Genomic DNA, 21501 nt, shown 5'->3' with positions numbered 1-21501 from the left:
TCTAAATTTGTGTATTCCCACTTTTGTTATGCAACCATTGGTTGGAGGCATCTTGCTTTACTCATTAGCTTATTTTGTCACAGAAATTTTCCCTTCAGCAAGTCAATTCTTTTTAACATTGTCTCTTAAAAAATAATAAAAAAAAAAAAGCTAAACTCAGTGGAAGCAAGTTACCTCTGGGCTCATCAATGTAGAAAGACACATCTTTTTTGTCCTCCTGTTCATCAACGTGATCATAAGTGATCTGTGGCACAGACAAGGCATTTTCTCCCGGGTTTATTGCCGGTGCAGAACCATTACCACATCCTAGCTTTCCTTTTCTTTTGGATCTTCTAGCCTGGAACGACATCAGAAGACATCACCAAACACAGACAAGAACACGTGTGAGTTTCACTATGCAGTAAATTCACTTGAGGTCATATGTTTGGGTTTTTTTTCATTTAAAAAATGAAATTGAAATTCAGTGAAAGGGTTAGAACTTTTGTTTTCAGCCCCAAATAAAAGTACCGTGGAGTACTTCAGGAAAGCACAGCTACTTGTCAGCCACATGTTGGATGTCAACACAAGTTTTTAAACCATCTTCCTCCTTTCTTTTTGGGTGAACTACGAGGCAGAACGAACGCATCGTCGCTTTACAGTACCCTTGGAGAAAGCAGGAGACTTCAAAGGGGATAAAACCACGGAGAATTGGCACCTATCTGACCACCAAGCAAATTTAAAGTTAGAAGAGATTTGTCTCTCAGGGACATTTTTAAGGAAAACGCAGCCAAATCGTCCTGTAGCAGGAGGAAAACAATCAAACGCATTTCAGCTGCCCAGATTCTTCAGGCGCTTCGCGAGAGGCTTTTGGCAAGTTATTCCCTTGAAATTTAAAAGCAAGCAAGACACCCGAGCTCTGCCAACCAACCAACCCTCCGTTACCTGTTTTCTCAGACCGGGGCTAGATGGCGCTGCCGACTTTTTGGGATTTTGCACGGGGGATGCAACATAAATCTTCCAGGTGGCTGTAGAGCTGCAGGATTTCTCGGCTGCATAGCATCGCCACAGGGTCTGCAATGACACCCCAGCCCAAAAATCTCAGTAAATGATGAGCAGCCACCGCTGCCCTGCAGGGCAGGGGAGTCACGTTTGGCTGCAAATCAAACTGGCAACAAAACCCTCAGTCAAGGTAAGGGGGGCAGCTGGGATCTATCCCTGCCCACGGGGGATGGAGGGCAGGAATCAAGACATAAAACACCCTCAAAGAAGTGAATCCCCCACAAGCATCACCGGATGCTGCTGCTTCATTTTTTTCTTCACTGTGCCACGTTCAATATTTGTGCACCATGTTCCTGGATTTGTTATGTTATCATAAAGACTGTTATCCCTGGGCATTTTATATTATCATACAGACTGTTATCCCTGGGCATTTTATATTATCACATAGACTCATCATCTCAGGGTTTCACAGATGCCCAGGACCTAAGAGAACATCGAAAGGAAGTTATGAATTAAATATCATAATGATGATTTTTTTTTGTTTGTTTTGTTTACTGTTTCCCCACACATTCTCATTGTATCCAGTTAGTGTCCTTATGCCTGGGAATATCAGGTTAGCACAGCTTTCCTGTGCTCGCCTAGAGAGGGAGGAGGGACAGGCAATAATCTAATTTTCTCTAATGAATGAGGAGGATCAAAATGACTAAGTGGTTAAACACAAGTTATAGGTTTATAATAAAATCTAGAAGGCATGATTCTCAGTATTTGAACCACTAGGCCATGCTCCTTCTCCAATAAGCTCCTATATATTTTACTGTTAGGGGCCTTACCTGAATTAGGGAAGCTGCAGCTGGGATCTGTCTGTTGAAATGCTTCTGACGTTGCTTTTGCTGCACTTTCAGGGCAAAACCAGACCCCAGAATACCCTAAATATATCCAAAATCCCTAGTCAGACTCTAGTATGGCTTCACATACCTAAATCAAACACTCAGCATATGATAGAAACAGAAATTTTATAAAAGACTTCCTGAGAAAAAGGATGAATTTTCAAGTGTCCCTTGAAAATTTACAAACAAATAAATCTGAAATGGAGCAGATCAATGCTGGCATCATGTAACTTCAATAAACAGCAGGTGTTTATTGGTGTGAACAAGAGGCTACAGGAGCCAGAGATGCTCACAGAGGCAGACACGTTCCAAAGGCAACCCTGCACAATGGTGTGAGAAGCAAATGACAGCATCACATGACTGATTCTCAGCTGTTCTTTTCACTTATTTTGAATTCCTTGCCACAAAAAAAACCCAAATCCCAAACTCCTCCCAATCCCCCAAAAAACTCCTCCCCAACCCTCCCTAAAAAAAACTCCAAACCCACCTGTTCCCCCACAACAAAAAAAAGAAGAAAACACAACCAAAAAACCCACCCCTACACCTAAAGCCAGAACCCAGTTTGATTTTCCAGTCAAACTGAGCAAACAAGGCAAAGATATGCTTAATAATCCCAACAAATAATTCCAACATTTCTGTTCAAATTGATAGCTACTGAAGGAATACTTTGTCTTGGCCAGTTGCCTTGATGCTGTTGTCTTTATTCTCACCCTGTTTATTCAAAGACCCAAAAAGCCCAAAGGTCTCTCTAGCACCACATAGGATGGCAAATGCAGTTCCCTAGACTTTCCTGGTTCTTTTTGTTCCTGTCCTCACAGGACACCAAACTGTTACCATATAATCAGAAAACATCAGAAACAAAGAAGTGTTCACATCTGGCACCAAGATGCTGATAAAAAAAAACCCCTCTACAACTCATAGGCTAGAATATCTTCAATTCTTTGAGTAGTGGAAGTTATTCTTACCTCCTTTCTAGGCCACCTCTGTCTAAAATGACTGTAAAAATACAGGTTTCATTCAAATAATCATAGAATCACTTGGGTTGAGGGGACAAGTTCCAACCCCTGGAGAGGGACACCTTCCACCAGCCCAGGCTGCTCAGAGCCCCATCCAACCTGGCCTGGGACACTGCCAGGGATGGGGCAGCCACAGCTTCTCTGGGCAACCTGTGCCAGGGCCTGCCCACCCTCACAGGGAAGGATTTCTCCCTGATATCCAACCTAAACCTGCTCTCTGTCAGTTTGAAGCCATTGCCCATGTCCTGTCACTCCAGGCCCTTGGAAATAGTCTCTCTCCACCTTCCTTGTGGGCTCCCTTCAGGTCCTGGAAAGCCAGGATCAGGTCACCAACCCTGTTATTTCCTCTCAAAGGCACCAATTACAAAAACACCTCATTGTGCACCCAAGTCAGACAGATTCAAGTTCTACTCACCGCTGGCAGGGCAAAGAAAGAGATGGCAAACACCGAAAAACAGGAAGCTATTGTCTTCCCAATCCACGTCTGGGGAACTTTGTCTCCATAACCAATTGTGGTGACAGTCACCTAGGCCAGAAACAAACACCTCTTTCAGCGCCACAGGGTACACCTTTTTTCTCCAAAAAGCAGGGGAAAAAAGAGAGAAAGGGGAGATAAATGAGAGAAGTATCAGGAGATAGGTATGAATGAGCAGTTTTGGGATATGGGGGTACTCTAAACATCACATTTATCCTGGTTTTACACTCTCCAGCAGACATTCACAGTTGACCCCTGTTTTGGAGGCACAACAGTTAAGCTAAAACCACCTCTTGGAGGAAGATGCTGAGTTTAAGTAGAGCCCCTGGGCATGGCTGGAGGCCACTGGTGATGCTGGCCAGGGTCATTAGGGCAATTAGTGCCCTCGGGGCCTCAACAACACCCCTGTGTCATTAACCACAAGCTTACACAGATCTGCAGGGACTCGCTGAAGAAGGACTGAATCACTGTGGGGGTGACAGCCCACCCCTGGAAAACCACACAGGCAGGAGGACCTGAGCAGGATGGAGGTTTTGGGCTCACCCTGATAAACCAGGAAAGAAGAGAACTCATTATGAGCCCAGTGGACAGTAAAGAGCTGCTGCTGCCATAAAACAGCGTGAGAAATGCTGCTTGCAGTCCCTGAGAAGTGAAAGGCTTCTGGTGAGGAAAGGAAGAATTCTGTCACCAGCACTATCCGCTGGGGAGGACTTTAAATAGAAAAAATGCACTCCTATTTGGGAGCCCCAGCCCTAAACCTAGTCCCCCTCCCTTCATTTTTGCCTTGAATGGTAGCAGAAATACAGCCAAAACAGACTTCAAAGAATATGTAAATTTACAGTGACTACAATAGAGGCTGCCTTTTATGGAAAAATTTGCTGACAAATGCTTAGATATTATGCAAAAATAGGCTTCTCAGAAGAAGCTATCAAGCAATAAAAGCATAAGAATACACTTCCTCCTCCTCTCAGAGCAGTTCTACAGAGAGCTGGAAAAAAGATTTTCAGGGGGAAAAAAATAACCAATTACTACCAAACTTATTTTTTCCAAGTTCAAAAAAAAGTTAGGCTTGTGTTTATTCATCTTAAATTTCTCCCTTGATGAAGTCCACTTTGTAGAATCTACGCCTTTGAATGAATTTTGTTATTTTGAACTGTACACTGCTCTCAGCAGGAACTCTGTCTTGCCAGGTGTTTGTCCAGATTTAATGTGGCCTCTGAAGTGACTCAGGTGCTCTGTACCACCAGCAGTACAAACAGCTGAGCTTGCCAGTCCCCAAAATTAAACCAGACTCTCCCAAAATCCAGCTTTGAAATGCAGTATGTGTTAGTGGGCAGTGGAGGAAGCTAAAGCAGTGTTTCTTTAACAGCACTTCAGCTCCTCAGTGCACCCAGATGACCCCTTAAAGCCTGTGATTTTTCCTTCCTTTTCCTCTCTTTTTTTTTTTTTCTTATGAAAGGCTTCTTGGTTTTTTGTGGGTGGTTTGTTTGGTTTGAGTTTGTTGGGGTTTCTTTTTTCCCTTTTTCTTTTTTTTTCTGTCTTTTCCAGCACTCAGGGCTTAAAAACAAACTGCAGCAATGCTGAGCTGCCTTAGTGTTACTATGGAAGACAGCATGAAAGCTGGAACCACAGAAAAGATGAATTTTCCATCTCTACAGCAAGCATTTGGCTGGCAGATTCCTGCAGGTGCCTGAACTTGCCTCAGAAAGTTTTTCCCTGGCTACCTTAAGAGGATGCCTTCTTGGTAATCTAATTAGTACACAGAATACAGAAAGGATTATAAATAATGTAATTCTCTGGATTTGTTAACCACAACAGATTTTTTTTTTCCTGCTTGTACATCCAGAAGTTATTAGTATGTCTGAGAAGAGAATACTGAATATCTGGTTTGGTTTTTTTTTTTTGAAAATGACACCTTCACAACACAGATTTATGGAGGCACATTCTGGCTGCTGTGCCCATGCTCTCACACAGGCTCTGAAAATATTTCTGTACACTTCAAAAAGGGAAAAAACTCCAATTCAGTAGAAGTCAGCAGAGCTGCCCAGATGCTTTAAGACGGGCAGGTGTCCTGAAGCGTGAAGAGTCAGAACTGCACACCTCTAAAAAAAACCCATCCTAAATATAAAGGGGTTCAAACTGCTACCTCTGGCATGAAAATTTACTGCTGGAAATTCTGAGCAACTGATCCTGAGTAGCTCTGCCAGTTAACACCAATTTACCGGAGAAACTATTTAATTCAAATTCAGTGGTACAGAACGGGTGAGTTTTTTAGCAAGACCAGAAAGTGTTACCAGCAGCAAGAGGCAGGCGTGGCAGGGCCAACAGAGGAGAAGATTTACACAGTTTTTCTTCTTTCCTCAAGGAAAAGTACTCAGAAAGGACAGGAAAACTGCTGTGACAGGGGTTGCAATTCTGGCAGCCTGACCACGCTGTTAGAAATGCTGTTGTTGCATGTGTTGTACATGTTGTAACTTCTGCAAGTGGCTTCACGTAAAACACAACAGGTCTTCGATATTTTAGTGCAGTTTAACCCCTTTGCCTGCCAAATCTGGGTGAAACAACTTTGCCTTGAACTGAAGCAGGTGAATGAATGTAGTCAGCATCTCATTCCAACTCCCCTTCGTTCTTTATTTTCCCTTTTCTTCCCATTTAAACCTTTCAGGTCACTTGTATCAAGTTCAGCAAGCTTGCACTTTCTACTCAAAGCAAAATATTCCCCATAACACACTCTGTGGTTTTTGTCAGACACACAAGGCTTTCAAATACTTGCTAAAGAGATTTTTGGTTTGGTTTGGTTTTTTTTTCTTACGGTTTAGTTTTGAAAGGCAAAAGCGAAATCAAATTTCACTCCACATCTGTGTTTCTACGCCACAGAAGGTTTGAAAAGAAAAAGAAAACTGATTCACTTTGTCCTTTGTCGCTGTTCCCAGCTGTGAACTGCACCTGCACCGTGACTCACTGAATGCTGAGGAGGCCTGAGTGCCTGAAAAGCTCAACCAACAATCTGAACAGTGTTCTCCGTGTGCCTCTCGCAGCCAGAGAGAGAGAGGAGCTGATTTTATCTTGCTCTTAACACAAAACGAGAGAAAGTTTTGGAAAACAGCAACAAAACCCGTTGAGCACTTTGAAACACGGATTCCAAGTCATCTACCTCAGCAAAGTAATAAACCAGGTTTTAAACTTGTCTGTTGGTCTTCGTAACTGAATTCCTTTAATATTCCCAAAGTTCAGAATTCTCTTGTATGAACACATCCTGGCTTTTTTGACCTTATTCTTTTTTTTTTTTCTTTTTTTTTTCACTCTTTACTCAAATCAGTGCTGTAGTTTCTAGGATTTGAAGCTATTTTGTAATCCATAGCTAAGTATTCACTCATAAAGCAAGCTCTGGATAACTAGAGCTTAAAACAAAACAAAACAAAACTGAAAAACCAACCAACCAAACACAAACCAAAACAAATCAAACAAACCAAACCAAAACAAAACAAAACAAACCCACAAAAAAACTACAAACAGAAACCAAAAAGGAAGGAAAGGAAGGTAAAAAAAGCGCACTGGGTCCACATGGATGTTTTATTAATGCAGGAATAACCCATGTGTGAATATACATGGACAGAACTGGATGCTAAAAGTGAGAGCTAGTTCCCAAACCCATTGCTGGAAATCCTTTTTTTTTTTTTCCCCCCACTATATCTTGTTTCCCTCAGTTTGGTAAGTTCTCCTCCCTCTCCCATAATTTAATTATATGTATGACATTCTTTCTTATGTCCTTCTTAAAAGGCTGTTGAGCTTCCCTATGGAAATACATTCTGCAAAAAAAGAAAGACCAGATTTTTTTTTTTTTAAATACCACAACTTAACAGAAAACCTTATGCATACAGATTTGACTGGTAAGGACTTACCACGCCCCACCAAAGGGCATCAGCGTAGCTGGAGAAACCTGTCTTGCCATCTTCATCAACCGCATCCTTCTCAGCCAGATAAACAAAATAGGATGAAAAAATCAACCCCAAGAATCCAATGTACAGCGTGGTTATGAGCTCCTGTCAAAAGAGAAAGCAAACAAGCACATAAGGTTTGTATATTGTGTATTCTGTCATTGTAAAACATTGTAAATATCTGTGGGGGTTTTTTTTTGCATCACAGTAGAAAAATTAATGTGTTATATTTCAGGTATAAAATTTGCCTCCGGTGAAACAGGTAGTACAGTGACTTGTTTTCTATTCATACCAGCCTAGAGAGTTCCAAAAGTCGTCATTAATAATATGAGATCATTTGGGCAGCTAAATGTAGAGTGGGAAATCTCTCCTAATTATGCCTTGTGAATGGAAATCATTCCACTTAACTGTCCACTCAAAACACCAAATCTCTCAACATTTTTAAAACAGCAAAACAGCTTTAGAAATGCGTTTTCTGAACAGAACACTGAAGTAACTGTGAAGGAACAACAACCATGTCACGTGATTGTGGGCACATCCAAGCAATGCACTTGTGTACCTGATGTTCAGATTGCTTAAGATTAAATACTGATGCCTCAACACTTTATTGTTAAGATAAGAGAAATACCAGTACCTGGTTATGAGGCAAAAAACCCTTACTTTAAGGAATAGTTTACATGCATCATTCCTATATTTTCTCTGCACATATTTAGCCATCCCTTTTTTATGAAACATTGTTGTACTACGTCTTCATCAGCATCAGCATCTTCCTTAAGCTCTCCATTTCTCTTTCCTTGCACCCAAACCAATCAGGAAATTGAAATACTTGCATAAGATGAAGTTAAAATTGAAACCTGTCTAAGAAGGATTACCTCTACTTCTAAAGTATGGCAGGTTTTCAAACATTTCCTGCAATACTCTACCCCTGTTTCTTAAACTGTTTGTGACAGAAGGTTCAGTTTTATCATCAAACTTCCTTCAGATTTTCTTTTTTATTTTTTTTTTTCCTTTTCGCTTCCTTGTAAGAGCTTTCTGGGAAAAAGGAAATGTAGATACACTTCCTTCTCCTAAGCACTAATTAAAAATCAAGGTTCAGCAAGTCTTTAAGTGAGCTTGGCACAAAGCAAAATAGGTGGGTTTTCCTCCAATCATTTAATAATGACCTAAATAATGAATTTTGACAGCATTTAGTTTTGATGATCCTTTCAAAGTGGCGGAATTATCAACAGGACTACTCACTTATTTCACCACTGGTACCCCTCAGCTCCAGCACTATTCATCTAAAGACTGAATTCTTTTTAAGTGAAGGCCAGATGAAAGTATAATTGCCTTAGACTTTTTCTAAATGTCACCACTCCGGGCTGCATGTGTATAGGGAGACAAAGTAACATGTGCCTGTATTTAATTATAAGAATAATGACAGCAATCTCACACATACTGCATTTAATAAGTAATAAAATAAAATAAATTTGAATTTTGAGAGAGTTGAAAACTTAGACAGATCTATATTTTCAATTACAATAAGGACCACACAACATAAAGTTCAACACTTGGGAAAAATACAAGGAAACTCCAAATCTCAACTCATCGGTAACCCCCTCCCAAAAGCAGTAGAAGATCTCACAAAACAAGATGAGTAATGAGAAAAAGCAAGCGAGAGGCTTCAAAGCAGAAGCCAGATTGGCTAATTCAGATTTTGCAGTAAGCTGCATGATTTCTCCACGTCTTTCCATCACCACACACCATCTTGAATAATGTTTCGTTGCTTTTGGCCAGAAATCCTCCTATAAGCTCAACCTGCTGAAAATAAAAGAGCCAAACCAGGCCTGAGTGAGCTAATAAAGCTGTATGTAAAATTCCAAAACACATGGAAATCATTGGTGACAACTTCACCACGCTCTTCTGGGCCCACAGAGGTACAAATGCTCGCTATTTTCACAGGTCACAAAAAAACGTGGATTTATTTTCTCACATTGTTTAATGGTTATGGGCCCCATTTTTTTTCTGAAAGAGCATCTAACTCAAAAAATAGACGAGGGCTTTGTACTCTGCCAGCAATGAAAAAGCAGCTGAGGTGTTTTTGTTTTGGTTTGGGTTTGTGTTGGTTCTTTTTAAACAAAAATTTCTTTCAGGGACTGGACAGGAATAAAGGTTCCATTTTCCCTTCTGTTTGGTACTGTGCTGGAGTTTCAGCTGCACTTGTCCAATGTCAATACAGAACTGTGTGTTTGGTATTTTTTTTATTAATGTGTTAGTGGGTGATCTGCTTGGACAAGTACTAGAGATCTGTGGAGTTTTATTTATCATCATAATCACTTCTTTGGGGTAGCAGGATTTCAGGTGCATTTACTCATAAATGCACTTCTCCAAGGATTTTTTTTTTCCCCCCTTTTAAATCATTGAACTTATTTATGCTCGTGACATTTAAAGATTTAAGTGTCGTATTTTGGAGATAGTATTTCCTGATTCTTGACCAAAAACTCTGAACACCCACAGGGAAGAATTTTCTCCAACACCTCTGTAAAAGCAAATGTTGAGAAAGTGTATTTGGATATCAGCTCTGCCCTAGCTTGATATCCAGGCAATGTGAGCATAATAAATGGAGACCACACAGACTTGGAGCATTAAAAGTCATCCTGTTGTAGAGTATGAAAGGAGGCTTTATGCTGGAGCACTTTGGTGTGCATCACTGCTGCACAGCCATGGGGACACAACATTTCCCACAGTTCTAGAGGGGGGACAAAAAATAGTAAAGGGAAGACAATTGAATTGTGGTATTAATCACTCGGGTTAAGCACCTCCCAATCTCTGTCTCAGAATTAAAGTTTTCTAAATGGAAAATTTAAAAACTGTCTGTGTGAAAATCTGTAGCTGTCAGTCAGTACCTGGGGGACAAATCTACACTCCTAAAGCATGAGTTAACCACCCCTGGAAGTCTCCACCCTGCACAGCGTGGTATGACATGCAAAATTAAAAGGCTGATGCTGTAGGTTTCTGTTATATTGATAAAGCTAAGCAGGTTAAAGAGATTCCACAAAGACTCAAAAAGGTGCCTTCAACTGGCATTTTTTTAAAGTCTGCAGGAAAACTTCTAAGTTTTTCTTGCTTAATGAACTTTTATGAAGAACAATTGTTTCAAAGCTTTAACAGACACATAGCTACTTATGGCCAAGTTTACCTCTGAGACTGCACCCTGAAGAAAGCAACTTTTCTTGCATATTATCATAACATAGTTCATATTTATAGAATGCATTAGAAAACTCCTTATTCAGGCAGAGAAAATAGAATTATTTAAATAATTGACTTTTCCACAGTGCAACCAAGAAGGAGTACATCTTCCATGAAGCCAGTGGGCAATATCTGCAATATAAAAGGCAGCCCACATAGCTGCATTTAATAAATTATATTAAAGGATACCATCAAAGAGTACAGCAGTTCATTTCCAAAAAAGAAAAAACAAACCAACCCAAACCTGATGCTTATACCCTGTTATCCACTGTCCTGAATAGTTAAGAATAGTTTCCCATTTTAAAAACAGAAGGAAACACATGATGGACTTTAAAAGTATTTAAAGGAAGTTCGTTTAAACCAGACCACGATTTGAAAGTCCACAAAAGGAATTTACTGAAGTAAACAAAATGCTGGGGGATCCTAAAAGGTCAAGTACCTGACGGTGGATGAAAACAACCGATCCCAAAAGTCTCCAGGTGCCCCCCTGTCGATCCACGTGGAGCATGCGAAGTATCTGCAGAAATCGGATGCCCCTGCAAGAAAAATAGGGCATTAAATAAAAAATACTGCTCTGTCTATCCACATAGTTTGTATGATTCTGATTGTCAAATGCCTCCTTCCCAAGGAAAACCAGTGCTTCAAGCTTTTCTAACACAAGTAGGAGCAAACTGTTTTCTCTATTTGCCAAAAGCAGAACATGAATCAAAGGTGGTATCACTGAAGTCCTTGTTGTGTGAGCTACAGAAATAATCCAGTTGGAAATGGATACAGTCCTATGTCCTTTTAGGACAATAAATGAATCATAAACTCCATATATATATTTTCAAGTAAAGAAAAATAAATGTCCATATGGTTCCTCAGTGTAATGACAAGGCTACCAAATATGTGAGCACAAACAGACTTACACAATGCAATTGCTCATGTCAGGAGGGGAGAGATCCACATGTCAATCCCCTGTACAGTTATCAGACACAGCTCAGGATGCCAGGATCAGGTCTTGATTTTCCTGCCTTTTGGATCCAAGCTGGTCACAGCTGTGTTACTGCCCAGTGCTGGCAGGCATGGCACAGGCTGGCAGTTTTACAAATGAAGGTTGAAAAAACATGAAACAAAGAACAAGAAAATCCAGATAGCCCCCAAACATGCACAGCGCATTTCCACTAAAAAGAGAAGAGGAATTTGTTGGAATTAAGACCTCTTTTATCAATTTGGTGACCTTGAAACCGCGAGAAGGTTTTCAGAAAAGTTCTTCTTATGCTTCTAGTTAAATTCAACGAAACTGCTGGAATTTTCACATTCACCCTCCTCTTTTCCTGTACAAGCTGATGAATCACATTCACTTTGCTCATGTGAGTCTTTATTATCACGTAACGATTCGTGTTCTGTGGTAAGAGTCACCTTCAAAATGCTTCATACCTGTAGTTCCCTGCAGAGTTTGTTTACACAGCTGGAGAGTTTAGACAGTACTGTACATTCTCACTTCCCAGTGATCAGACTGCACTGGAAATCAGAGGCCTGTGACAGAACAGGCAGTGCGTCCTGCAAGTCAAGTTAGAAGGAGCGGGGAGTTCACCTACTCTGCTTATCATTCTTCTCTTCTATTTACCCACTTTTGCTCCCAAAACAAGCTCGCAGTGCTTGCTGCAAGCTGAACAAACACTGCAGACATCAAATGTTTCTGGTTCATGTGCAGTGTGAGTTGCTTGTGCCAAACAAATCCACCAAAGCATAATTACTCTTTAAACAAAGTAATTACTCATACTCAAAAAAGTACCGACTTAAGTGCTGTCTGGATTACTTCTTAAATAAACTGATGTTCTGTAATACTCTCTTGTCTCAGAAGGAGAGCTGTTTGATGTTTTACATAGGACATAACATTTAATTTTTTTTCCATTTGGCTTCAGCATTCCCACCATCTTTCATATGCCTTGTTTCTGTACCCTTGTTGCCCAGCAGTGATCGAGCACAAAAGCATACAGTCCTCCACTGCCCAGTGTTTCAACAGAATAACTGTTCCTACGTTGGGAAAATCAGAAATACATCTAATTCAAAAATTAGGAAATCAGATATACACCCGATGGTAACATCTGTGGTACTGAAGAGCTGCATCACCAGAAGAACATACCTTATTGCAGAGGTAGCAAACACCTGCCCATTAGATCCTATGCTCAGAACAATAATTGAGGCCACAACCACAATGAGATCTGTTAAAAAAAAAAAAAAAGTATTAATTTTTAGATCTCAGCACTGAAATACACAAAAAATATAGACTGAGGAAAAAGCTTTAAAAAAAAAAAGGCTTTTGATTTACGAGGAAAAGTAAGAGTTTGCTTCACTCAGTAATGAAATGCATCAAGTCAAGTATCATGCATACACTTGGTTTAAAAATTGTGTCAAAGTTGTAAAGCCAAGCTTTCAAAGTTTAGGGAACTGTCAGAACAAAGGTTTGCTGGAAAAAAAGAAATCAAAACAAACAAAGTTGTTGGTTTACTTTGTGCTACAGTCTTTATTTGCATGAAAAAATAATTGTTTCCAGAGTTCCTTGTTTTTTGTTTCCACGACTGCACAGTTTACACAGTTCCAGCACCATACAATGCACATGATGGATTGTGTTCACGGTGCCAGCATCCTTTATTTTCTCTTATCCTAGTTCAGTGACCATGTCTTGTTTCTTTTAATGACTGAAGCTTACTCTAACATTATTCTGAGAAGACATTTTTCTTATTTCCTCATGGGCATTTCTGTGGTAAACCCCTTTAGAGCATCAAAATTCAAATTCTAACCAGAAACTACAGGGCAGTATCATAAATGGGCAGCAAATGCAGACAGAAAGAGGAAAAGTTCGGTTAAATTTCCCTTGCCAGCTTCAAACAGGCAGCACTTTATTCTTCAGAGCACTCAACGTTATGGAGCACTTAAAAAAAAAAAAAAAAAAAAACCAACAAAAACCAAAAAACCAAAAACCAGCGCCTGCTGACCTCACTCGCAGCTGTGAGAGCTCAGAACCTCCGTAACCCAACTTCAAAGCCTTCCCTTGGACACCCAGCAAACGAGGCACACTTGTGCAAACTGCTCCAGCTGACTGCCACGGAGTTTCCGTGCCCTGCCTGGGCAAGAGGCAGGACAGGGGCCAACTGGAGAGGCGGCAGCAGCAGCTTCCTTTGAAAAGGTTAACTTGTTTTTTCCTCTCCTTGAAACCTCCTCCTGCCTCGCTCACAACCGTGTAAGTGGTTGCTGCAACAAATACTGTGGAAGTTCTACAGCCAACAGCATCCCTCACTCCCTGACTGGGACGGATTTCCAGTATCGGTCTGGTTTTTCTGCTGTAAAAGCTGGAATCCTCCCCAAATGATAGCACTTTAAGGAGCGTGCAACGATAATTGTACACTTATGAAAATGAAATAAATAAAGGGAGGGATGAGGGTACAAAAGAGCCTCCATTTGGGGATAATCTTAATTTCCGAATGCCCAGCTTTCCGAATTTTTCACGCTATTCCTCATTAGGTATATGTGTGAACGTATGTTTGTAAATATCAGAATTTAGGGCGGGTTTTCCTGCCATCATGTCATAATAACAGATCTTTGCTCTTAAGCAAATGATGCACCTGTGTCCTCACTAAATTATCAGAAATATACATACTGATCCTATGACCAGCACTGAAGGGGGAGAAGACTGACTCTTAGGAAATGAGTTTCAATCAGGTAGTGAGAATAAAACTGATTTTTCATTTGCTCTTTCTACTTTTCTGAAAGCGTTCTACGTGGTAGAGATATTTCTGTTCTTTTATCCCTGCTTCTTCTCTGCTCCTGTTTCTCATTTTAGTTTCCAATCTTTAGGCTTCTCTCACTAATCTCAGTTTACTGGTCCAAATAGTCCTATTTTACAGTCTAGATCGTCAGCACAGCCTTCTGTTCTTTCACTGCCACCTTTCAATCCCATCTATTTTCAGCCCCTGCTGTTTTTCCTTCAATCTCCTGATGGTTTTTCAGTCTCTTTAAACGTTCTTCTCCCAAACCTTTACATCCCTCATCCACTCTCCTGGCATTGTACTGAGCCTGTATTTCCCAGCTCATTCCTTCTGCCTCAGCATTCGAGCCTGGTATTTTCCATGTGCCCTGGGCAGATTCAGGAAGAGCACTATAAAACCAAAACCAACAGATTTTCCACTTCCAGCCCCAGCCCTGCTGCTCCAAGAAACCTGAAATTTGAATTGTGCAGGCTCACTGCAGTTTCAGTCTCTCAGGAATATAAGGGCATTCTCTAGCAGGGTGTTTGAAGCACAAACAAGCTACCAAATTTTCAGGGCCTTGTTAGTCAGTTTGGATTTTCAGTGATATTAAAAAAAGCTATTTTGTCATTAAATTTCAAGTGTGGAAGTGCTAGTGTTTCTCCATAAGAACCTGTCAGAATTGCCTTTCCCAGGAACAACTTACACATCCTGCATGAAATGTCTCTACAAGACCCAAACTGAAGCAGACACTGGCACGGAAAACATCAGCAGAAAGAGCCAACATTTGTTTAAATAACTTTCTCAACTCTAACTCTAACTAGCACTGGTATTTAGAATAGCATCACACTTGTATTTATGGCAGTTCTTAAAAACTGAAGTGTCAGGAAGTTCGGTAATTTAAAAAAAAAAAACAAAACAAAACAACTAAATTCTGGTAATTTATAAACAGCAATATGTGGATATCCTTCTTGAAGTTTCTACCTACTTACATGAAGTTTCTACCTACAGACCAGCAGGCATTAATATAAAAGATCAGCTTGCCAGTATTGTTTGGTTATACATAAACTTCAGTCACATAACACCTCTACTGTAGCTTACCCGAGTATTGCTTTTTATTTGAGTAAATTTCTGATGTGCCTCGAATGTTTTCAGAAGTTTATTCTGTAATGTGCAATTCTCAGCTTTTTCGTTAGAAGCAATTAATAATTTTTAAATTTAAAACAGTAAGAATATTTGTATTTTATTGATGTATTTTATTACAGAATGTAAAGAGTCCTCAGCTTAAAGGAGAGTCCTTGGTGGTCTGAAGATAATATGATGTCCACAAGGACTTAAATTATACAGACTATTTGAACATATTTGAGTTTGATTTACATCACCTTTTTTTTTTTTTTTTGCTGAATTTTTTTGGTCTATCAGCCTTTCCTGAATTATAATGATAACTGGAGCTTTACATACCAGATGCTGCTGCTTTTTCAGAGCTGTACACACAACCAATTAAAGGTGCTTATAAATAAAGTTCTACTGTGCTTTACTTAAGGACAATGTGAGATGGTCACACGAGTCTCTACACCAGTAACTTTTGTCCCCCTTACATCTTTCGAACTGCATCCTGTCAAAACCAGGAGAAACAAAAGGTAATGATAGAATTGTCTTTTCTCACATACGTGTCATCACCTGCAATCTGTCTGCAAAGAAGAGAAAAATCAGGCTAACTTTAGAACATCTGCCTAAGAAATAAAAAATGGGGAAAAAAAAAAAAGAAAAAAGGTTTACAAGGTAGGGAAGTTGCATCATTTTCCATTGCACCTAAAATGTTAAAATAACATTCAAGAAATAATGTGTCCTATCTTAACATTCTCCTTTCCCAGCTACAGAAGTTGCACGTTAACATACTATTTTATGCAGCATAGGACTCAATAATATTTTAAAAGTTTATAGAAGAAAGCAACATTTAGGCTTGACTGCTAAATCTCCTTTAAGTAATAAGCACCAAAGTAATTTTTATTTACAATTAGAGACAGAAGGAAAGATAATGGAAGAAATTAAATTCAAAATTGAACTTTCTAAGAATTAATCCAAATTTTAATGTGAACAAAAACCCATAGAAAAAAAAAATCTCCCTGCTGTCAAAGAAATTTCAGTGGAATTTTTCTGATTTTGAAATACAGACTTTTGTATTAATGCAGAAGTAAAATGAATACCTTATTTTTACATTCTGTTCCAACCTTTAATTTCTTTCTCTAGTGTTTGTACTTTATTCATGCTGATTTGAAGATTATAGGATGAGTCAGGATGATTCTTGTCCCTCAGTAACCCAAAAGTGTGTACAGCAGCTCCTCACATTATTCATTACTCATATCTAGATATATAATAGAATATCTTGTTTCCTGAGTTGTTCCACTGTCCCACAGTGTCACAGATGGTTAAGGAAAAAATCAGCTCATTTTCTCCTCTTTTACACTGTCTTTGTGCTCTATTTAAAACTCAATGAGTTGATGCTTGACGAATGTAAAATTTGCAGCTCTGTATAATGGACTCCGTGATTTTATGGTCTATTATAATTTTGTCCAAACACCATCACTTTTTTATTAATCCCAGGTTCTATTAGTCACCTCTCCTGAAATCTCTCCTGCTCCAGAAATTCTACTTAACAACAGTCCCTCAAACCACCTAAAATTGTTTAATTTTACTGCTACCCAATAAAATTTTTCCAGAGTCCTGCTTTTCCCACTTCCACGTTTTTTCTCCATTTACACTCACCTTTGTGCTTGCTTTCTACAGGAGACCTAAAGGAGGATTTTGGGTCCAAAATTTTACCAATTTTCTCCAATTAAACAAAGAGATTTAGTCATTTCTTCACTTATAATTCTGCCTTTTTAAGGTTGATCTCTGCCCGTGTCTCACGGTCCTATTTTAAATGTTCAGTTCTAGAAAGCCAAAAGCAGAAATAATTGCACAGGTTCACAGAGCAGATAAATGCAGGAGGAACAGACACAGCTCTGACATCTTTAAAAAAAAAAGAAAAAAAGGGGGAGGAAAAAAGAGTTTAAATCTTACCAATAATCGATATGGGCTTGCGGGCAAAGCGGATCCTTCCCTGGAAGCCGACGTATTTACTCCTGCAGCCTGCAGACCACAACCTGACCAAATACTCAGCACCAAAGAACACAACCAGCACTATTTCCTATCAGAATTAAAAGGACAAGATATCAGAGGTTTTTTCTTTTTCATTAGATTACAGTTTGCACATCTAATTTTTTCCTGTGACTGACACAAATAATTTCGTTGAGATGAACGGTGCAATAAAAAGGATTGTGCCTAAGATGTCTGATTTTTATATGCATATGCCAGCTAGGACATAAAAGGGAGATATAATTTGTTCCTGAATGTGATTTGCATGAGCAAATGGATGGTTTCATTCCATCAGTCTATCACAGGGAAAATCACGATTTTCTTCTTCTTTTGTTTCTTTCGAAAACTTAATTTTTTTTTAAAAAAAGAATGGAGGGCAGCTGCACAGCATATCATTCCTAAACCTAACAAGTATATGAAACATTTCTAGATCATGAAAAATAATTTATGAACATAAAAATCAAAAAGTGCAATTTCAATGTTTGTTGGAACTGGGTGCAAGCTGTGGGCTCCTGGTGGGTCTCTTTGTTCCTGAGAACCTGAACTTCCCCCAGGATGGAATCCCACCCTCTCCTCCTTAACCTGGAGTGCTCTGCTGTGGATCTGGGTGGTGCCAGAGCATGGAAAATACAGCACGGAAAATACACAAATTACCTATATTTTAGTATTGTTTCCCTCTCCAGCACTGCATTGTAAAGCACTTGTGCACAACCAAGAATAAGATACTTGAAATACTTCTAAAGAAAGCAGATTAGTAAAGATCAACCACCTGGACAGATTTGTTGAGATCTTTGTTCCTTCCTTCCTTCCTTCCTTCCTTCCTTGTTTCCCTCCACCATTTCAACATACCAGCACAGCCAAAATACAACTTCTAGGCTTTGTTCCAACCCAAACTGCATCCAGTAACCCAGAGCCACCAAACACCTACTACATAATTTACAGCTTCGGAAAATATTTGTATTTTAGCTTAAACAAGCGTGTAACCTGCACCTGGGGAATTCTAAAGCACCCAAAGAGTGAACACACTTAAATCACAATTTTCACTGAATAACAAGACCAACATGTCTTTAAAGCTGCCATTGTGGATGGCTGAAAAGAGAGCAAAATATTTCAAAGCTGAAAAACAGATAAGAAAACCTCTAAACTTATATGCAAAAACTTCATGCCAGTTTGGATTTTTAACAAAGCTAGGTTCACATTTCTGTATTCACTTCTGCCTCCTTGTTTGGCCTGGAATGAGAACCAAGAAAATATGCACAGTTTTCCTCTGCTTTCATGGCACTTTCAGCCTGGCTAAACCAAGGACTGGTATAAAGTTAAGAAAGTTTACAGCACAGTTTCCAGGCCGAAGCACAAGAAAATACACAACAAATCAACTCCCCAAGCTTGATTTTTTTTTTTTTAATTAATGTATTATCTTGAGCATCCAGAAATAATTCTTCTAGGTTTGTGTTCTGTCTGAAATCTGAATGCAAATATTTATTCAAGCATAATAGTGAGAGCAAAACCCAAGAACAATCTGCAAAGGAAAACAATTCTTACATTTCTGGAATCTTGCAAAATGCTCTCCCACTTATTAAACTATGTTTTCTAGCAGGTTCCTGGTATCATCACTGAGTAGCATTTGTTTGCAAGTCACTTATCAGGGATCTCTTATTTCCAGCAAAGGGAGCAGGACATTTTATGGCAGTGGAAGAATCATTTTTACAGGTCTGTGTATTGGAATTACTGAGTCAGGTAAAAAAAAAGTGTGGAAAGGAGACAAGCAGGTGAGTGCTGAGGAAGCAAAGACTTCTTAGACTTAGGTTATTCCTGGATGATCTTTGGAGGGTACTTTTGAAAGCTGAAATTAAAATTTATTTTACTCTCAAGGCAAATGTCAGAACCTGCGATTTAATTTCATCTGCCAACAGGATCACATCCTGGTTATATCCAGGAAACCCTACTGAAGTAAATGAAGTTACACAGTTAATGGAAGGAAAAAGAAATTGTGGACCAGGAGGAGGAAAAGGAGGAATTTGCATCTTCAAGAAATTTGAAATTAATTACTGATCTCAGTTCATTTTTTCTCAGACAGGTGTCCACACACCAAAACCACAGCCATTAACACATTTGTTGGCAGCCTCAGACAGGCCAAAGATCAAAAAAAGCATGGAAACTGGACAAACATCAGAGCTCTATAGGTGGTCCCTGAAAAAAAAAAAAAAAACAAACCAGGAAGATTATGAAACTTCCACTCTTGTTTTGTGTGCTCCTGATGTAAGATAGGAGACATCCATTTCCAGGGCTGTCAAGGCTGATCATCTTCACCTCACTAAACTCACCTTTTAAAAAGAGCCCTAACCTGCCTCTTTTTCCTCTTCTACACATAAACACTTTTCAGAACCTTAAATTTATTGCCTCATATTTACCTTCTGGTAAAGAAAAACAAACAAACAAACAAACAAACCAGCAGTTTTCTGGAAAGTCAGAAAAAAGCACTTAATCTCACTGGAATGACAATAAATGATGGTGGAGGACTTGAGGACAAAACATGAACCAGATTAAAATCTGCAAAAATACCTCTGCAAATTAAATTTACACCCGTTTGTATGTTTGAGATCTTCCTTTAGCTTTCTGAAATTTTCCAGAACCCTTGCTTCTGAAATGGGATTAGACTCACAAGGATCCCACAGAATCTTTTCATTTGGGCTCTCAGCATTATTTTTCCTCTTCTCCTGGAAATGGTCAAGGAATAAACACATGATGAAGGATTCTCAGCAGATTTCATAAACCTGGAAAGCCATTTGGCATCAGCACAAAGCCAGGGATGAACTCCTCGAATGAAACCAAACATTAGGAACAGATCATTACCTCCGAAAAATAAGAGGCACGTCAGATTTGATCAAAATAGAGCTCATAAACACCCTTGGCTGCTCCACCTTGCAATCAGCTTTGAGTGTCAGCCTTCCACTTTTCTCAGCAACCCTTGTCTGAACTCCTGGCAGGAGAGGAAGGGTATAAAAAGCTGGGTCTCCTTTGAGCAGAACAGCTGCCATAAACTGTCAGAACATTTGACATGACTACCTGAATGACCCTGAGTCATTAGCAGCGTTCCATTATTCTGTGCTTCTACCTTTTGTCTGGAAAAAAGACCCAAAGCACACACCTATATAATATTCTTTGCCCAGTCAGGTGGAAGCCTTTAAATTATTATTATTTTTTTAATTATTATTATTTTTCTTAAGTCTAGTCACTGCATTAGTCTCCCCTCTGCCCAAATTAATCACCAAATAACACATAAACGTGTTTATGCTATTCTTGGGATAACTCCATTTTACTACTTTTATGAAAAATGGGAAAAAAACCCCACTGAACTTTAAGGAAAATACGCATGCAAATAACTTCCATCCGTATCTAATTCAAATAAGAAACTCGCCAACTTTTCCCCAAGAATGTCATTGATGACCAATTAAAAACAAAACAAAACAAAACAAAACACATTAGCACAGAAAATCAACATTTTCATGCAGGGGCGTGTTCAAACGAAACACACAGCCTGGAATTTACGCTATCTGCCAGTCTGGTTCTGGATAACTGCACTGGAGGAGCGGGAGAAGGGAAGTTGGGCAGGAGCGATTCAAGTGCACACATGAAAAAGGACGGGTATTTTCTCAGCTGCAGCTGGGTTTTAGGTGGAGAGCACACACACACAAGGCTCTCTTCACTTTTTTTTTTTTTTATTGGAATATTTAGGTGCTGGGGTAAAAGGAGGAAGTGGGATGGCTAAATGAACAGTGTGTGTGTGCTCACGGAGATCCAGTCAGGGAATGGCAGCTCCAAACAATGAAGCCTCAGAAGCAGGGCATAAAGGTTTAACAGTCCAAAATGTTTGCACACGTGTACTCGTGTCCAAAATTTAATCTGATAACCTGCCTTCGAGGTTTCCCAGTTCTTAGAGTTGAAAATGTCAGTTTAGCGACCTGTTTAGCTTAATAGCTACTCAAATACTAGGAAAATATATTTCTTACCATCATGCTAGCTCTTACAAAGATGACAGACATCCCATGTGAAAATATAATATCCAATATGTAGAAGAAAAAAGGCCAAATGCTGCTAAGTGTCCTGTAG

The 21501-nt window shown here is 39.4% G+C and overlaps 1 protein-coding gene across 1 annotated transcript in view; it reads right to left on the bottom strand.

Moving 5' to 3' along the window:
• Positions 1-21501, bottom strand: part of LOC114064622 (potassium voltage-gated channel subfamily KQT member 1-like) — a gene marked incomplete at its 3' end in the record, with an annotated part of 62150 nt that overhangs the window by 22345 nt on the left and 18304 nt on the right. Inside the window, exons 3-10 of the mRNA XM_027897838.1 lie at positions 17317-17443; positions 12651-12729; positions 10962-11058; positions 7259-7399; positions 3297-3407; positions 1809-1904; positions 922-1050; positions 175-337 (exon numbers count right to left, since the gene is read on the bottom strand). Coding sequence (XP_027753639.1) covers positions 175-337; positions 922-1050; positions 1809-1904; positions 3297-3407; positions 7259-7399; positions 10962-11058; positions 12651-12729; positions 17317-17443 — 943 coding nt within the window. The remainder of the gene's footprint in view (positions 1-174; positions 338-921; positions 1051-1808; positions 1905-3296; positions 3408-7258; positions 7400-10961; positions 11059-12650; positions 12730-17316; positions 17444-21501) is intronic.

This window comes from Empidonax traillii, unplaced genomic scaffold (genome assembly GCF_003031625.1).
Source record: "Empidonax traillii isolate 1590-97213 ecotype Southwest subspecies unplaced genomic scaffold, ASM303162v1 scaffold562:size474401, whole genome shotgun sequence".
Classification (NCBI taxonomy): domain Eukaryota; kingdom Metazoa; phylum Chordata; class Aves; order Passeriformes; family Tyrannidae; genus Empidonax; species Empidonax traillii.
The sequence above is the reverse complement of the archived record's forward strand: the minus strand, read 5'-3'. Positions and strand labels throughout refer to the sequence as shown.